The 17246-nt window shown below is 40.9% G+C and overlaps 1 protein-coding gene across 1 annotated transcript in view; it reads right to left on the bottom strand.

Moving 5' to 3' along the window:
• znf536 (zinc finger protein 536) overlaps positions 1 to 17246 on the bottom strand; it is a 162069-nt gene that overhangs the window by 63434 nt on the left and 81389 nt on the right. Inside the window, exon 4 of the mRNA XM_053493022.1 lies at positions 11708 to 13956. Coding sequence (XP_053348997.1) covers positions 11708 to 13955 — 2248 coding nt within the window. The 5' untranslated portion in view covers position 13956. The remainder of the gene's footprint in view (positions 1 to 11707; positions 13957 to 17246) is intronic.

The raw sequence follows: 17246 nt of genomic DNA, 5'->3' as shown, positions 1-17246 counted from the left end.
AAAAAAAAAGACAGAACATACTGTAAAGGCAGCGTTTCAAATTGGCAAAAAAAGAGACCACCACAAACAGAACAAAGAGCTTCTCTTCTACCCACACTAAGTGGAGGCTCCGTATGAACCCAACATACCACACAGTCTCATTAGCAAGAGCGCCGCTGTTTATGATTACCCATAATTACCAGCACTCGAATGAGACCTAAGAAGAGGGAAAAAAGAACATAAGAGGAAGGAGAGGAAAGGAAAAGAAAAAAAAAACAACAGACAGGGGAAAAGAGAGACTAAAAACTAACACAACTGTAATCTATCACACACTATTTCTCTTTTTTTTTCAGTTTCATTTATGCTTCATTTTTTCAAGTTCTTTCAAGAAAAAAAGGTTAACACTGTCATGACAACCTCTGCACTTGGCATTTTAGTTTAAACCGTCAGCGGGAATTAAAATCCGTAACCGTTCTTTTATTATTGTTTTTTTTTTTGTTTTTTTTTGTTTTTTTTTATAAACACAAAGTACGAATCACCTGTCAAAGTTGGTGCTTGTTGATTTTTATCAGACGGGTTATTACATTGCGAGAATGTGACAATTCAAAAGCCCGCGATCGTTCCATAACTTTGCCTCGGGGTGCCGATGCGGCATGATGGGATGTGAAACGGGAAGACAAAAAGCATACGTGCGTTCTGTTTGAGAGCGAGCGGCAGTCGTGCATAGTCAGGTTCGACTGCTATGTGCTCGTTTCCAACAACCTGCCAGCTAAACTAGGCAGAGTCGGGTGAAAAAATCATAATTTTAAATCTGTGCTTTAAAGCATGAGTTTTCCAGGATGTCATAAGTGATGCGTCATTATTTAATTTGATTATCAAAGCACCAGCTCTCAGGCTTTATGGCTTAGACAGGACACAACAAGGCAGCACATCTTATTTGAATGAAGTCCGTAATCAGAGGCAGGTTATAGAACTCTGCTACCTGAGAGAGAGAGAGAGAGAGAGAGAGAGAGAGAGAGAGCTTATTCTTCTATCCTATCACACAGAGGATGTTCGGAGGAGAAAAAAGATTTAAAGGAGAAAAGAAAAAAAACACAATTGTTTATTGATTTTATAATAGGCTTAGTGCCAGTGAAATAAAGAGGAGGTCAGCAAGCGAGCCCCAGCGTGAAGCAATGGCGTGACAAACATGAGCTTACATGCAGGTAACAAGGCCGAGTGTCAGAACGGTGAGATTACAGGAGGCTTGTTTCCCCTACAAACCACAAAATGGCACAAGATGGGTTACGGCTCTTGCGTTCTGTTTTACTGGATGCAGCCGTGTAATCATTTAATGCTTTTTGTTTGAAACTAAAAAAAAAACAGGACCAAAAAAAAAAAAAACAACAACAGGCAAATACAAAATACAGGTATTCATCATCATCATCATTATTATTATTATTATTATTATTATTATTATTATTATTGTCTATATAATATAGTGAAATTAATAATTGAATGAATTAATGAGGTAGTTAATTAATTTATTATAAATCCATGCATTCATTATACAGTTTTCCATTTGCTTGTCGTTTTTTTTTTTTTTTTTTTTTTGACATAATGTGCTGCTCATCTGGTCAGTGTGTTAACTTTACGCTGTTAACTTTTTTTCTTTTTTTTTCCTCCCCACATGAGCAGAGTCAAAACTGCAGGTTTAAACTTTGTATCTCTTCACAGCTAGATCTACATTGCTATCAGCTACAATTCAAATTAGGTAGAACATATTCGGATGATCTCCCATCTCTTCAATTAATGACTCAATTTCACCATCAGTCATCTTTGATTTGATCAACAAAACGAGAGAAAAATATCAGGTGAGCGACCTCCCTCTCTCTCTCTCTCTCCCTCTCTCCCTCTCTCTCTCTCTCTCTATCAACAAATCAGCCTGAGGATCTAAAGCCAGGGTGCAGACGGAGAGACGGTGATGCTGAGGATTTCTGTCTGTGTGCGAGAAAGAAAAAGAGAGTAAGGATCAGTGTGTATGTGTATGGCCTGATATATGGATGATAACACTAATTAGCTCATTTTGTTTGGGGCACAACACTCATTAAAAACCCAGTGGGGCCATTAACGCTACCGTCCCTCCAAAACACTGCAACCGCCATATTAATCTCCCAAGCTCCTATTTCTAATGGCTACTGCTTCAGGTTGGGTTGAGAAGGAAAAAAAAAAAAAAGATTTGTGAGTTCAAAATGTATCTCTTTCTGCGTCTTTTTTTTTGGTTGTTTTTTTTTTTTACATGGAATGGCGAGGTACACACTCATTTCTTTCTCTCTCACCAATTACCCAGTATACCTCCTGCTCAGGGGCATGCTCACTGATGGTGTATGAGAAAAAAAAAAAAAAAAAAAAAAAGGAGGATTCAGGCATGCTGGGTTTGACAGTGTTTTCAGCATTACGTGGTAATGTACCCATAATACCACTGCTTCACCGAGGCTTGCGATGCCATAAGGCAGCACTTACAGTCAGGCAGTAGAAGCTGATAGCGCAGGCCTGGTAGGATTAGCTCGGGAAAAATAGCATCCTGTTAATAGATGAAACATGGAAGCCTCACTCTCAAGGGCTGGGTATATCAAATCTTCAATGTGTCGGCTTTTCTTGCCATATTTTAAGCATCGCAACCTGTTCTGGGATTTACATTCGGCTCTGGTTAGGAAACGGACATGGTACCTAGCATTACATGGCAGGTATCCACGGAATCACAAAGGATCCCAGAAATCGCAGAGGAGCTCCATACTTCAGGCCGAAATACGCTCGCCCATTTTAAGCAGCGTGGCGAGATAGCATGCGCTCTGAATCCAGCTGGGTTCCCAGTCTTCCGCATCCCAGCTTCGGATGGAGGAGGGTGAAAAGGCTAATATTCTCCATCTCTGAGCTGGATATTAACAGCGTTGATGAGATATATGAGTTTGCCATTTGCCCACGGAGCGGTGATGCTCCGGCAGAACTCGGTACCATATGGCTGGTGAGAGATTTCCTCCCTCTCTTCCTCCTATCTGAGCCTGACAGCTGGATGCCTGCTAACAGGGGACGAGGAGCTTGGCAGCTGCAAGCTGAGAGCGTAGCTTTGATGCAACGCAAACTTTCTACAGGTAGGTGAGGGGAGGGTGAGACGTATAGCCGGCGAACAGGGAAAGGTGTGAGTGGGAAGAGGAACAGGGAGAGAATGGGGAGGAGAGAAAATGCTTCTGGGAGCACATTAAAACGTACAGCTGGCGAGTACAAAAGTGAGGGGGCTTTCTTTTTTTTTCTTTTCAGATTTCTTTTTTTTTCTTTGAGTCAAAAGAACCTTTCATCATCTAAAAAAAAAACAAAAAAAAACAGTTTCCTTTTGGATACAGTGATGCAAGTATGATGATGTTTTGTGGAGTGTGAATGAAACAGCGCATCTCACTTTTTTGTTGTTTTAATCAACGTAGAAAAGAGACAGCAGTTGGTACTGTACTGTAGAACACAGCATTTCACATGAAAAATGAACCGTAGAAGGAAATCTTGGGAACTTATTTAAAGGTAAAAAAAAAAAAAAAAAAAAAACACACACACACACACACACAAAAAAAACTGCCTGTTGTGTTTAAGTGGCCTTGTGCATAGGGAGTAAATAACTCATCTGCTGATGAGCTCCATTCCATGGCTTTCCATTGGGGCAGCTTATCAGCCCTCCTCTGTGCGAGAGAAGGAGAAGAAGCCCAGAGACACTGCAGTGTCCTACACTCCAGATCAAATAATTCACCTCTTATTAATCAAAAACAAGCCACTCAAAAGCGCAGGAGGTAGCAATGTTCACATGGCCACTTCCTATCACTGTCAGCAACAATAAACAACGCCGCTGTACGCCTGAGTTGCTGAAAAGGGCAAGAGATCCTTATTGGAGCGTTACACAAACCAAAATGTCTGCCTTGGAAATGATAAATGCCAAAAGTACACATAACGAGTAAAGCAACTTCCTAACTGACTGGTAAAGATCAAGGAGGGTGAAGGAGTTGGAAGACGGGGAGCTAAAGGTTACATAACGGGGAGCATGTCCTTCTGGAGCATTTCTTTTTCCAAGCATACGCCGCAGTGATGTAACTAATATGAATATATCATTTATAATAATGAAAAAAGCCAACTTGTTCAAAAGTAATACAAATGCAGAAATGAATAGTAAGCAGAGTTTATGTTTAATTTGTTTGTAATAAATGCTTATTTGTTCACAAGACGTTGGGGTTGGAATTCCACAAACGTTCGTTATGTTCGTTAATAAAAATGTAAATTATTCTTTCATTTGCATGAACGGCCTGTCTGGATTCATTCAATTCATCCATTTGCAATATCCTGTGTAGGGTCATGCAGCCTCTCCAAGGAAACTCAAGGCACGAGGGAGAAGACCCTCCACCCTAGTGGAGAATCACCCACGGGCAATTTGGAAACAGCAATCAGCCCTGAGTGCATGGATTCAGACTGTTGTGTGAAACCTGGAGTTATACTACAGGAAACCATAAAGACAAGGCTGAACATATTGTAGAAAATTCACACGCACAAAGTAGAAGTGTGATTTGAAGCCCCCGGCCTGGTGGTGCGGGGTGACGGTGTTAACCAATAAACCAACAGGTACCCATGGAAAATATTGTGGTGGGGAGGTCAAGTATAAGAATAAACTTATAGTGATGTAACTGATGATGAGAAACTGTAGATACAGATATTTGAAAAATTGCCCAGATACAGTACAGGTGGGTTGCATGCCACCCCCTGGCACCTTGAACTTTTGCTTTCTTATGAATCATTTGTAAAGTGACATCCTAGCACATGATAATACTTGTAACAGCTAGAGCAGGCCTGAGGAGGTGCGAAGCGACTGGAAAACCCCTTTCTGTTTCGTTTCCACTTGCTCCTACGTAAACAATGTAAAGGAGACTAACATAATGACTTACGAAGCAAAAGTAAAATCAGATAAGTATTACTTTTTTTCTGTTTCTTTGGTGCTGTGAAGAAAAGCTTCACTCTCTGCATGTCAACCAGCTTCCTTGTTTCTTTCAGCTTGTGTTGTGTTTTTTATTTATTAATTTGTTTTTAATGGTTCGATTAAATACTGTATATATTCACCCGTCCACCATGTGTTCTATCTCTATCTCTCTTTGTGTCTGTGCTGAGTTTGCCCTGTCTTACCCCCGTCTGCCAGAGGAGGGATCTGCAGGGGGAAAGATTCGCCCGAGCAAAGCGCTATGGCACCCTGGCTCTTTATTTCCCCCCAGTCAAATTACCATCCGAAGTTTTTCGCCCTCATAATCTAAACATTCGGCTCCAAGAAGCGTATGAATGATTTTTTAATTCTCTCCCAGCACTCTGTTTCACCGAGCTCGTCTCCTTCTGTCTCACCACGCTCCTTGCCTTTTACCCCCCGCTCTTCTCAACCAGCCGTTTCGCTCACGTTTCGAAGCAGCACCTACCGGAGGCCGCGGTTTGCGCGATCTGACCCTCGTTCACTCATCATCACCCATCATGCCCTCTCCAACCATCCCTGAATTTCCATCTCACTCTATCATGCACAGTTCTGCTCTCTCGCCCGCTCTCTCTCCCTGCTGCCAGTCCTCCCTCCCTCCCGCCTTTCCTCCCTCTCTCTCTCTCCCTCTCTCTCTCTCTCTCTCTCTCTCTCTCCAGACCCCCTGTTGCTGCCTGCTACCCTGAGCCGTGGTGTCGAGTTTGGCTAGAGTCGAGAGGAGCAGCTGGGCCAGGCTAACGGGGAATGATAATGACCTCAGAAATCTGCTCCTCGCTCCACAACAATAGGGTGCTCAGTCTAGTGGAAAATTGTGTTCATCAGCTAGCTCTGCTCTCTTACTAATTGACATTGCCAAATATTTTAAGAACAATTGGAATGCACGGCCGCAAAAAAAAAAAAAAAAAAAAAAAAAATGAAGATCTTAATCCGTGGACACTTTTTCTCCCCCTCGTTCTGACCGTTCTAGCCCTCTCTCTCTCTCTCTCTCTCTCTCTCGCTCATATTTTGCCTTTGATTAAACGATAAATATGACTGAAAAATCTAGAATGAAAAAAGAAGAGACAAACTTTTCATGTCATTATCTGCCTCATGTCAGTGTTGTGATGCTGACACAAAAGGCTTTTTTATGTGGCCTGTCAATGGTGTTAGGAGAGAGAGAGAGGAAGAAAAAGAGAGAGAGGGAACGTGAGGGTGGAAAACGAGAGAGATACTCATCAGTGCATGATGAATGCCCTCCACCCCCCCACCCTAAAACCCTGCCCTGTCCTATCCAACACAGCATGGCTATGGGAGAACAGGCAATCTGTGACAAGTGTATCGTTCTCTAAATACTAAGCCTTATAAAGTTCTTAGTTTTTTTTAATGACCGAAAGAAATAGAGAAGCTGAGAGAGAAGAAGAGACTTGGAAAGACTTAGCCGGAGGAGGAGGACGAGGAGCAGGAGGGGGGACGGTGAAGAGAAGAGGGGGAAAAGGCTAAAGGAGGATTCTTCTGTCATGGTATCATATGCCTGGTCCTCCATTTTTAATGAGACAAAGGTCAATGTATTCACTTGCTCTTTCACACGAAAGGCACCCCAATCATGCCCAAGTTAACTTGTTCAAACAAAGCACCCTCCTACCCGGATCCACCATTTGTATGCGTTAGGTTTTTTTTTTTGGGTTTTTTTTGGAGCGAGAGGGACAACGTCAGGAAAAAGAGAGAGAGAGAGAAAGAGAGAGACTCATTCCTGAGGAATTCAGCTCTGATGGAGTCAGACAGCTGTCACCCTCCCGCTCTCCTGTCAACATTCCCATCACAGGCACAGAAAACCGCGTACCATCCCGCCTTTCGGCAAATAGTTTCGACTCTGCTGAAAAGAAACTCAGTGTCAACAGAGAAGCTTTGGTGCTCCGGTGGACTGAGTGACCAAAAAAAAAAAAGGGAGTCGGATACGACTCTTCCTCCGAGCCAAGCTAAGCTCCCTTTAACACACGCCGAGACAAGATCACAATTTCCCAATTAAAGCAATGACACCTTCCAAGCCTGCTGAAGAGATGTCATACTGATGCATTTAAAATATTAATATTCAAACAGACTGCCTACCCCAGCACAGCATCCTTCTGTTACGGAAAGATAAATATTATGTTTTAATTATAAAAACATAAAACAGAAATGGAGAGAGTGATGAAAAAAAACCCGTCCTTGCCAAGGAGGCTTGTACAGGAGAAAGGTAAGCAATGTTTTGGCAAAGACATGGAATTAAAATCTGGTTGGTATACTGCATGCAGTTTACTTTCTCCAACCTGTTCGCCTCTCCCTCTCTCTCTCTCTCACTCTCTCTCTCCACTACATTGCTCTGTGTTGTCTCCATAACCAAGCAGGGAATCCTAACAGGATCATTAAGACATAAAACAGACTGATAAATGTTTCATAAGGACTGCCCGGTGACAGTCTCAAAGGAGTACGGGCAGTACAGAGAGACAACACTCTCAGCCTTGCTTTCATCTACACTTCTGAATACAATTGGAAATTTAAATACATTGAGAAGAAAAAAGAAAAAAAAAAATACTAATTCCAACTATGGGTAATATTTACAAATTTAGTCTAAAAGAGCGAAGAAGGAAGGATAAGAAAGAAATATAATATAGAGCGGAAAGTGGGCATGCGAGAGATAGAAACCAAATGAGCTACTGAGGGGGAAATAAATTGGCCTTTTATATTGTTCAAGCATGCACAAAAATACTAAGCCTACATTTATCCAAGGCGTGTCAATCAGGCAAGCATTCAGACAATTAATGCACTGAATGGGGCTTTTATCATTTAAGGACACCAGAGCCCTGACCTACTGTACTGAAATACGGCAGCATAATGAACTCGCCTCACACATTATGACATCTTTTTTACTTTTTCCGTGACACACCACCGAAAAAAAAGAGAGAAAGAAAAAAGGTCTCCATAGACGGATTTAAGCAGGTAAAGAAAATTTGTCATTGAGAGACAGATTCAAAAAGTGTTTATAGGGAAAAAATTTGATAAAAAAAAATAAAATAATAATAATAAAGATTGGGAACAGAGCAAAAAAGAAAAAGAAAAAAAAAGAGTACAAATCTGATATTCAGTGAAAACATAAAATAAGAAGGAAAAATTACTAAATGATAAAAAACAATGTCAGTTGATAATGAATATATTTCTTTTTACAAACCTTTAGAAACAAATACAAAATGGTTAAATGCTGCACAATGTAGTCACAGTACACTGTGTGTGTTAAACAATACTGGTTTAACTATAAAACTCCACCCTTGTAATACTTATGCACACAAACTTATATAAGTGTGTGTCTTTCTTTATATACCACAACATCAGTAAATCAGCTAGGATCTAAATATTGTACAAAAAAATTAATAAACGGCAAACATAAAACTTTCTCCATTTAATACAGAAAAAAAGTATAAACCATTTGCTTTAAAAGTCTAAACAAAATAAAGGCCGAACATTTTGGTTTTATTTTGACTTTAATTACACAGCAATTACATTGTAACAGTAATTCTGTGTGTGTAATTACCCTTATTGTAACGGCGTAATTAGATGAATATCCATGCTTTATAACCTAAGGCATCGGTTGGCGAATCCAATTTCAATTTGTGAGGCGCGAGTGTTTTTACCGACATGTTGGACAGCGTCGAGGACTTAGGGATATGTGTGTAATCCTTGCCATGTTAAAACGCCGTGCCTCTTGAAAATATTTGGACATGGGGGATTTTCAGCAGGAGGAGTTAAAAACCAAGATAAAGAGAGGGGAACGAGGGACACGGGATTAAACACATACAGTACAGGTTATAGTATCTGTTATGGTTATTATCTTTTCCATTTAGATCGTTGTGCATGATGAAGTTTCGATTATACTTTAAAAAAACGAACAGACTCGAGTTAGCTCGTCATCAAAGATGAAAATTTGCTTGACCCTCAACCCGTCCTCCATCCCTCCCTCGACACCGACCTCTTCCTTTTCATTCAACCTTTGCGTGCATTCAAATGGAATCAATGTGTTTGTAGATCCTGCATTTTTTTTATGTTTAAGGCAATCGTCGCCTCACTCTTTCTGTCTTTCCGTGCTGTCGCTCAAAGGCCTATCATAATGAATTCAGAAACACTATCAAAAGTGGAGCCCCCCCTTGTTTATGAAGCCCAATTCCGAGTGAAGAATCTGAAATAACAATGGATTCCTTCCTCAGTCAAACCAATCTTGTAATAGTAATAAGAAATAAAAGAGGGGATGGGAGAGGGGGAAAAAATGTAATAAAGGAAAAGATAGAGCAGACGTAAAAAGGACGAGAGATTCCATTGAATGAGAAGCATACATTTAGGGTTGATTATTGAGAGGGAGAGGAGAAAGGTCCTTAAAGGACGTTTCTGAGGCAACTCTCTCTCTCTATCTCTAAACAAGTGTAGTGTTAAAGACAAAAGCGATTGTGTCGACCTTCTTTCACAGTTGAGATGTTATTGTTGATTACTGTAATTCAAGTTTAACTCAAAATTGCAGTGGGTAGGTGGTTTAGAGGTTGGCAGAGCTTGTCGAAGGGAGTCTGGCAGATGAAGCCGCTGTGTGTTAAAGAGAATTAATCTTTTTTTTTTTTTATTACATTTTTTTTTTTTTAAACCTACAGTTGAGAAAGGAAGTCTGTTCTCAAAGGGTGACAGCAACAAGTGAGATATTAAAAGTAAAACAGAGGTATAGCATGCCACATCCTGTTGCCTAATGTGCAAACACATATGTTTGCAGACAAGTGCATACAGTAAAAATACAGTATGTGCTGTTTCCAACAACTCAATCTAAAGAATAAGGTTTTACTTTATTATTGAAAACAAAAACTTTTTTTTTTATTTATGCAACTAATAAAATGAATATTGCTATTTTTATACATATATGGATTAATACATATACAAACTCGGCCGGTGAGTCTAATGTCGCTTTGTTTCCTCCTTTGCATTTCTCACCTGTAACTTTGTTGTGGGTTAGAAAAAAGCGTACGCTACAACCAGTAGCTGTCTGTGCACCGTGGCTGTTTGAATTTACACATCTAAGAATGTATCAGCTTCTGTGATATCAGTCTGTCACAACTATAGAGAGACCTCAAGGTCAATCTTAAGACACAGCTGTGTCAGTGTAGAGACTAGGGGGGGTAACTGGCATCACGCCCTCAGCACCTAAGCTGGGAACCGACATGCGGATTTCAAATGGTGATCACACTTTAACACCAGCAAGGACAAAGAGAGAACGACGGAAAAAAAAGAAAGAAAGAAAGAAAGAAAGAAAGAAAGAAAGAAAGAAATGAGAGCTGGAGAACTGTTCATACCTTAATGAAATAGAGCGTGTCATAAAACAACCATTACTCATATGAACTTTGAAATTAATCAATCATACTTTTAGAAATGTTCTGAGACGTTTTTTACGACAGATGAATTATTAAATATATTGCTATGTTTTACTACAGGAAATCATAAAACCTGATGAAGAATAAATTAGTATATGTCTATAGATTCTGCTTACAACTAGCTCATCCTGACAGTTTGACAGTGAGGAAAGATTTCACAAGAGTTTATAAAATGGCATGAGTTAAACATCACTGCTTTAAAGTACTTGTAAAAGAGATGCGAAAGACATCAAACTTTCTGCATTAAAATTCATAGCGTAATTACTTTCATATCATCCCCTCTCTGGTGAAATGTGTTTAGGTTAAACCATCTCTATAAAAAAAAGGAGGAAAAAAAAAACGGCTTTATCTTGCTCTCATTTTCATTAATTCCTAATTGGGGTTGGGGTTGTCTGTTATTATTACTTAGATTAAAATAAGCATAGCCCATTGCATGTTCAAACCCATCTCACTACACAATAGTGATAAGGGAATAAATAAACAATTCCTCCTGTACTGTTGAAATTAAGTTGCTTAGAGCCTTAAGCTAAGCTACAGCCTCCTTTTTTATTATTTTTTTTCTCTCTCTCCACAACTTAAAAGCACATTTTACCATGCAAATGAAGTTCACATTTTTGACCTGTTTTATATGTATATCTTTAATTAGTGTCTTGTTTAGCTTAAACCAACTGATTATCACATAGTCATGACCTAATTATAAGACAGGCTGCTTAGCTGCAGCGTTCTACCGCAAGGAACGAGAAAGTTACCTTTAAAACTTCTGTAATCATTAGCTGCAGCTTCTTTTAATCCCACTAAACATAGACTTTATCCACTAAAAGAAGTGAAAATGCTTTTTTTCACTTGTTTGTGGTGGATTCACTGTTTTTTTTTTTTTTTCTCCAACATGAAAATCATTTAATCACTAGTTATTGGTCAAAGCCCTTTCATGAGTGTTTATAATGAAATCTGATAATGGATGCCATGTGTCATGCCAATTTGTGTCTTTCGTTAAGCATCTAGTCTAAAGTAAAATGACTGATTGATAGGCAGATATATTAGTCTCCGGGTCACGTGTGAAATGAAGAGATAGTGGCTTTTTATTTGAGCAGAAAGATTTTTTTAATCTTAACCTAAATCAAATACATGGGTTTTACAAAAAAAATTTTGGTTTCTCACAGGAGAAATAAAAACAACATGCAAAATACCCACGTACCATGTTTTAGCAGGACAAAATGGGCTGGTATGATATGAACTATTTTCACCCTGTTTGTATGTTATCTATTATTAAGCATATTAATTCAAATGGCATTACCTGATGAAGGGGAAGAGGGATGAGGGCTGTCATCCTGAACACTTCCAGTCTGGGAGTGGCCTCCTCCGGCCCCGCTCTCCTCTGTCACATTGGATGAGCCTGGGGTGGTGGAACGGCTAATGGACTGAGATTCAGGGTCGCTGGCGGAGCCACGCCTCTCATCTAGGCCATGCTGCAGACCATCGTCTGGGCGTCGGTCCTTGTTATGCACCCGAGAGTGGACCACCATCTGGTGGTAGGTTCTGAATACTCTACCACAGTCAGGACACTCAGTAGGCTTCTCTTTCATGCTGACAAGGCTGTACTCGAGCCCCTGGCCGAGGCCGAGACCACCGTGGTGAGACAGGAACTCACGGTGACCATCAAAGCTCCCAGCTTCTTCCTTCATGGACATTATGTTTCCTCCGGTTCTTACCCCATGGAGGGCGTCAGGGTGGTTCTTTTGCTTGGGCCCATCACCAGAATCAAGAGTAGAGTGCTCGTGTTTGTCTTTCCCAAAGGGCACTATCCCAGTGGCACTAGCCATTTCATCCTCTTGAACGTGGGCTCCATGGTGCTGTTCTTTTGGCATGAAAGAACGCTCCATAGCCATGCTGCGGGCCATAATCTGCCATGCCTGGTAACTATTAAGTGGATCCATTTCTGCCACTTTTGCTGCTGCTTGTAAACGCTCCATACAACTTGACTTTAGAGGAGGCACCAGGTTCAAGCAACCTAACAGCGAGCGCTTCTCATTCTCCCCGAGACCATGACTCATGCTGGCCATTGGTCCCAGCAGCTTTCCCAGCATTTCTTTCTCTTTCATAGCTATGCCAGCCTTGGCCAAAATTTGGTGCTGTTGTTCAGCCAGACTCTGCTTTTCAGGACTGAGGAAACCACCTTGCAGACAAGAGATGTAACGCGAGTACAAGTTGGCATGGGCTTCTTGTGCTAAGCTGCTTATACTGTTGACTGAGGGCTCATCATGCTCAGCTCCACCTCCAATTGGAGGCTTACTTTTAATGGCAAGCTTGTTTAGATGCACCTTCATATGATTTTTAAGGAACCAGGGCTCCTTGAAGCGACGCCCGCAGATCTGACAACAGTGCTCAAAGGAGTCCTTGTGCTTGCGCATGTGACCCTTCAGGAACCAAGCCTGGCTAAAGACCTGGCCACAAACGTCACATCGAAACTCATTGGCAGGCTTCTCTCCACTGCCAGCTCCTGTACCCTGGCCTTGGCATGACTCAGCAGTGATGTGTGCCTTCTCCACATGGCTGATGAGGTCTTCTTCCTGGGAAGCAGCAAACTCACAGAGAGTACACTTGTAGGGTTTATGAAGGATGCGGATATGACGCTCCAACTCCTCACGTTTTTTGAATTTGCCTTTGCAAAAGGTACAACGGAAGCCTATGCATGGGTTAAGTGCCTGCTCATCTTGTTGGTTGGTGCCTGCTGGCTTAGGTGAGGCAGAGGGCTGTGCAAGCACCTCTGATGTGCTTCCCAGACTTGTAGGTGTTAGGAGGCCACATGCAGAGCTGGGCTGTTGCTGGTTTTGGTTCTGTAGACCCAGGTGGGGTGGAAGTGATTGTGAAGGCTGCAGCAAACTGCTTCTCATTTGCTTATCGCGTAGAATGGCACGCTCTTCAAGTTCATGAAGAAGTCGGTTTTCTTCACGTACACGACCACGACCCTTTCCCAGACTACCCAACTTGTGGGTACGAAGGTGAATCTTGAGGTTGCCCTTCTGGGCTGCTCGGTGATCACAGTAGGGACACTTGAAGGGCTTCTCACCAGTGTGTGTGCGCATATGCAAGGAGAGGATGCTGTTGAAACGGAATCGTTTTCCACATAGTGGGCATGGATACTTGCGGTTCTTGCGCGCATCATCTTCTATATCGTTCATCTGAGACATGATTCCTAAATTCTGCCCATTGAGGAATTGCTGTAAGTCGACACGGCCATTGAGACCACCTAGGGCACTTGCATCCATGTTACGGTTGAGCTGATTGGCTAGTAGAGCCATCTGGCTGGTAATCGGCTGACTTGCGAGTGCAACATGTGTTTTCTCATCCAATGGGGTGGCGGCTTTTTCCTCTGGGATTTGTTGGCGGCTTGGAAAGTCAGGAAAGGCATGACCAAGTTGAGCAGTCAGCTGATGCAGTTTCTGACTGATTGGGTAGCGGCCATTAAGCATGGCACTGGTGATATGAGTGTCAGCATCCGGGACTGCTGAGGACACACCAAGGCACAAACTAGAGTCTTCCATCCTGCAATTGGGAACAGGAAAAAATTGGGACGGCATTAAATCAGTGAAGATCTTTAGACTGCTTTAAGACAACTAACAGAAAAGTTCAGATAAGATTAATGGATGAGAAAAAGTAAAACAATAGAAAAATATATAAATTAAAGATTCACATCTAAACATTCACACTACTTTCATAGCTCACAAGTCAGATCTATTATTCGCAAGAATGTAGACATGAAGGCTCATTCCACAAAAAGGTGCTTCATTTGAAGAACGCTATCCTGGGTGGTGTGCTTAGAGTCATGTTTCCCACGTAAACAATATCCCAAACAGGTTTTGGCACAAAGATAAGCACATTTCATCGATCACTAAAGAAGGTGTAGGAGTGGAAAACACTTTAGTGATAAGGTGCAATTGAAATGTGAATTTGAAAGCTAGAAAACAAATTCTTCTCACATGTTTCCTCGGTGCTTTATGCAGTCTGTGTGTGGGGGGAAATAGTTATTAACGATGACTGCACTAGAGTGACGAGTGTGAAGAAAAAAAGTGAATTTATCTCCTTCTGATTTATGAAGTACTACATGTACTCACACTTGGGGGAAAAGCTGTAACTCTCAGAACTTTTTTTTTTTTTTTTCTCAAACAGTAACACAATTTTTGAGGCAATAATTACCCAGTAAACATGGCAAGGCACTGCATAATTAAACTACTTGGGCCCATCCTATCAGAATTCCTCCAATTACACGCCTTAATGAAACAGAGCAGGGGCATTGTCATGAAGCCGGCGCAATACTACAATTATGATATTAACAATAGCACTTAAAACCAAGGGGTTACTCCAGTAAACACACACCCTTATCTCACTGCTGCGACACTTGTCTTGGCGTAATTTTTCATTAAGAGGCACATTACGTTTGATGCGAATCACTTTGCTCTCGCCTTCATTTTTTTTCTCCCTCTCTCTGTCTCTCTCTGTCTCTCTCTCTCTCCACTCTCACTCTCGTATGGCTTCCGATGAGTAGAAAACAACAGTTGGCATTATTGAAAGGGTTCCCAATGTATCAGAGGCTTCCCAGGCATTTAAAATGGCCACAGAGCAGCTCAGTGCACCATCAGGATGAAATGAATACACAAGCAGAGTCTGTTGTCATCTGGCACGGTTGTGCAAATTTAGGATGCTGTGCGCTGTCTTAAGGAGGGATAATGGTTTTGCAACATTCCCCTGTGACAAACAGGGTCAAGCTTCAAAAACAATAAAGCAAGATTTGCTTTGGTCAACAAAATATTGTATAATATCTCATTAAGCTGATTAGTATGCGGCTTAGTAGAAGCGGCCATGTGCTATAACACATGACTATAATTATATAAAAAATAATAATTTCAAGGCTGACTGCTATGTGCTATCACAAGCGACATTCATTTTTAAAAGTCAAAGGAAGGAACAATTACCGGGTATGGAAATGAAGCACCTTTACTTAAAAAAAAAAAACACAATGCAATTCATTGATGCACCGATCCAGTCCAGTATGATAGGGCAGATAGGGAACTTATACATCTTGGTCATTAATAAACCTTTTATATGGTGCAGATTAACCCAGTTTACCCCAAAGGAGAACTATTGACTCAGCATCCTATCTCCTCTGAATGAGGATGCTGCTTTTTCCACCAACTTTACTGTATAGTGCAGAACATTTTACGATATTTCCTCCAAAGTTATCCACGTTCATACACCTACAGTCGAACATCATTAAAAAAATCCGATGCACACAGGCGGTGTTGTGTTAGGCAGTGGGTGTGGAGAACATATTCGCTGACACTCGGACTTTAAGGGCTCTAATAAGGGCTGCCTGTTTGTTAGCTATTTACTCTTCCTACGCTATGTTGGTTGTGGACTCTTATCGCTCCGACATGAATAAAACACTGTGGTCACTTCCAGTTTGTTCTGAATGCGTTGTGGGCTGTTGATGGATGCCATTTCACTTTGTCCCCCTGCTACATCTTCGAGGAATGTAAAGAAAAACAAGCACTGGCTTGGAACAATGCTCTGTAGGTGTATTATGGATTTAATCACTGGTTATGAAGACACTCACGCGCGTAGGCATGCGTGCCGCGCGAATCTACATCGCTAAGCGTTTCTGGACGAATTCTCAAATTCAGCAAAATGTAATTTGGGAAGCAAGTTTAAGACAAACATGAATTACTGATGGGTGAATGCATGCATGTTTAGCGATCGGCTAAACCCGAACGTTCAGCCGAAGTCGATAATGTCAGGGTGAAATTTAGTTTTATGCCAGTGCTCGTGACTCTAGAGTTTCTTCAGCTTGAGAACGGGGGTAAAATTGATGTTAAAAGTAATTTGACTCGCTTTTTTGCTGTCCCTGCAGATATTAGATGAAGGCTCTTTGAAAGTGGCTGGCATGTGCACTGCTTTCTGCAATAGAAATGTATGATTTCAGCAAGGCCTGATGAGCTGTTGCTCATTTAGAGAGATAGCAGCTTGGCCTTTTCTTCAATTTGATTTCCTCCTTTATCTTTACCATATAACAAAGGCAGATAGACAAAGGAACATTGTGAAATGAACTGACGAATCCAGTTTGTTTTTGAACATACCCTCACTGACGAGTGTATGCAAATGAAGTGCATTAATATGCTTTTCTTGCTCCCAAGTCATTCCATTTTTTTTAGTTTTTTTTTTTTAGTTTTTTCTGATTAAAAAAGGGCATTTCTTATGGTTAAAAATGTGACACATACTTACGGAGACATAAAAACTGTTTCTCTTACACCCATATACACACGCATCCATGTGCACACACACACACACACATAATGCAATCTTTTAAAAGGCCATCCAAAAAAAAAAAAAAACCCTCTGTGGGAATACTCAGTGAGAGGCATCACTATGGTGCAATTATCTACAACATGCATATTTTCCACAGTATAATCAGTAAAAGCTCTACGCCAAGAGCCTTATCTCTAAAGAAACATAGGAATTAAAACCAACGTCACATTAGTGCTCTTAAATTCTACAATACTGGCGTAGTTAATCCTTATACAAAAACAGCCCCAAACTGAATTTGCAGAATCGGGGTCAATTTTTCAAAATACTTCAGATATCCCGTACGTTTACTCTCATTTTCTTTTAACTCACTTAATTTAGCTTCTTCTTTTTTTTCTTTTTGCAATCTCATTTAAAACACTAAAAAAAAAAATATTATCAGCTTTGCAGATTCTATCTCTAAATGCTTCTAGTGTTTCCTCTATAATATACCTACAGTACGCACTATGACCCAGATGTATATAAGAAAGCTTAAA

This window comes from Clarias gariepinus, chromosome 3 (genome assembly GCF_024256425.1).
Source record: "Clarias gariepinus isolate MV-2021 ecotype Netherlands chromosome 3, CGAR_prim_01v2, whole genome shotgun sequence".
Taxonomy (NCBI): domain Eukaryota; kingdom Metazoa; phylum Chordata; class Actinopteri; order Siluriformes; family Clariidae; genus Clarias; species Clarias gariepinus.
Note: the sequence above shows the minus strand (reverse complement) of the source record. Positions and strands in the feature narration are given on the sequence as shown.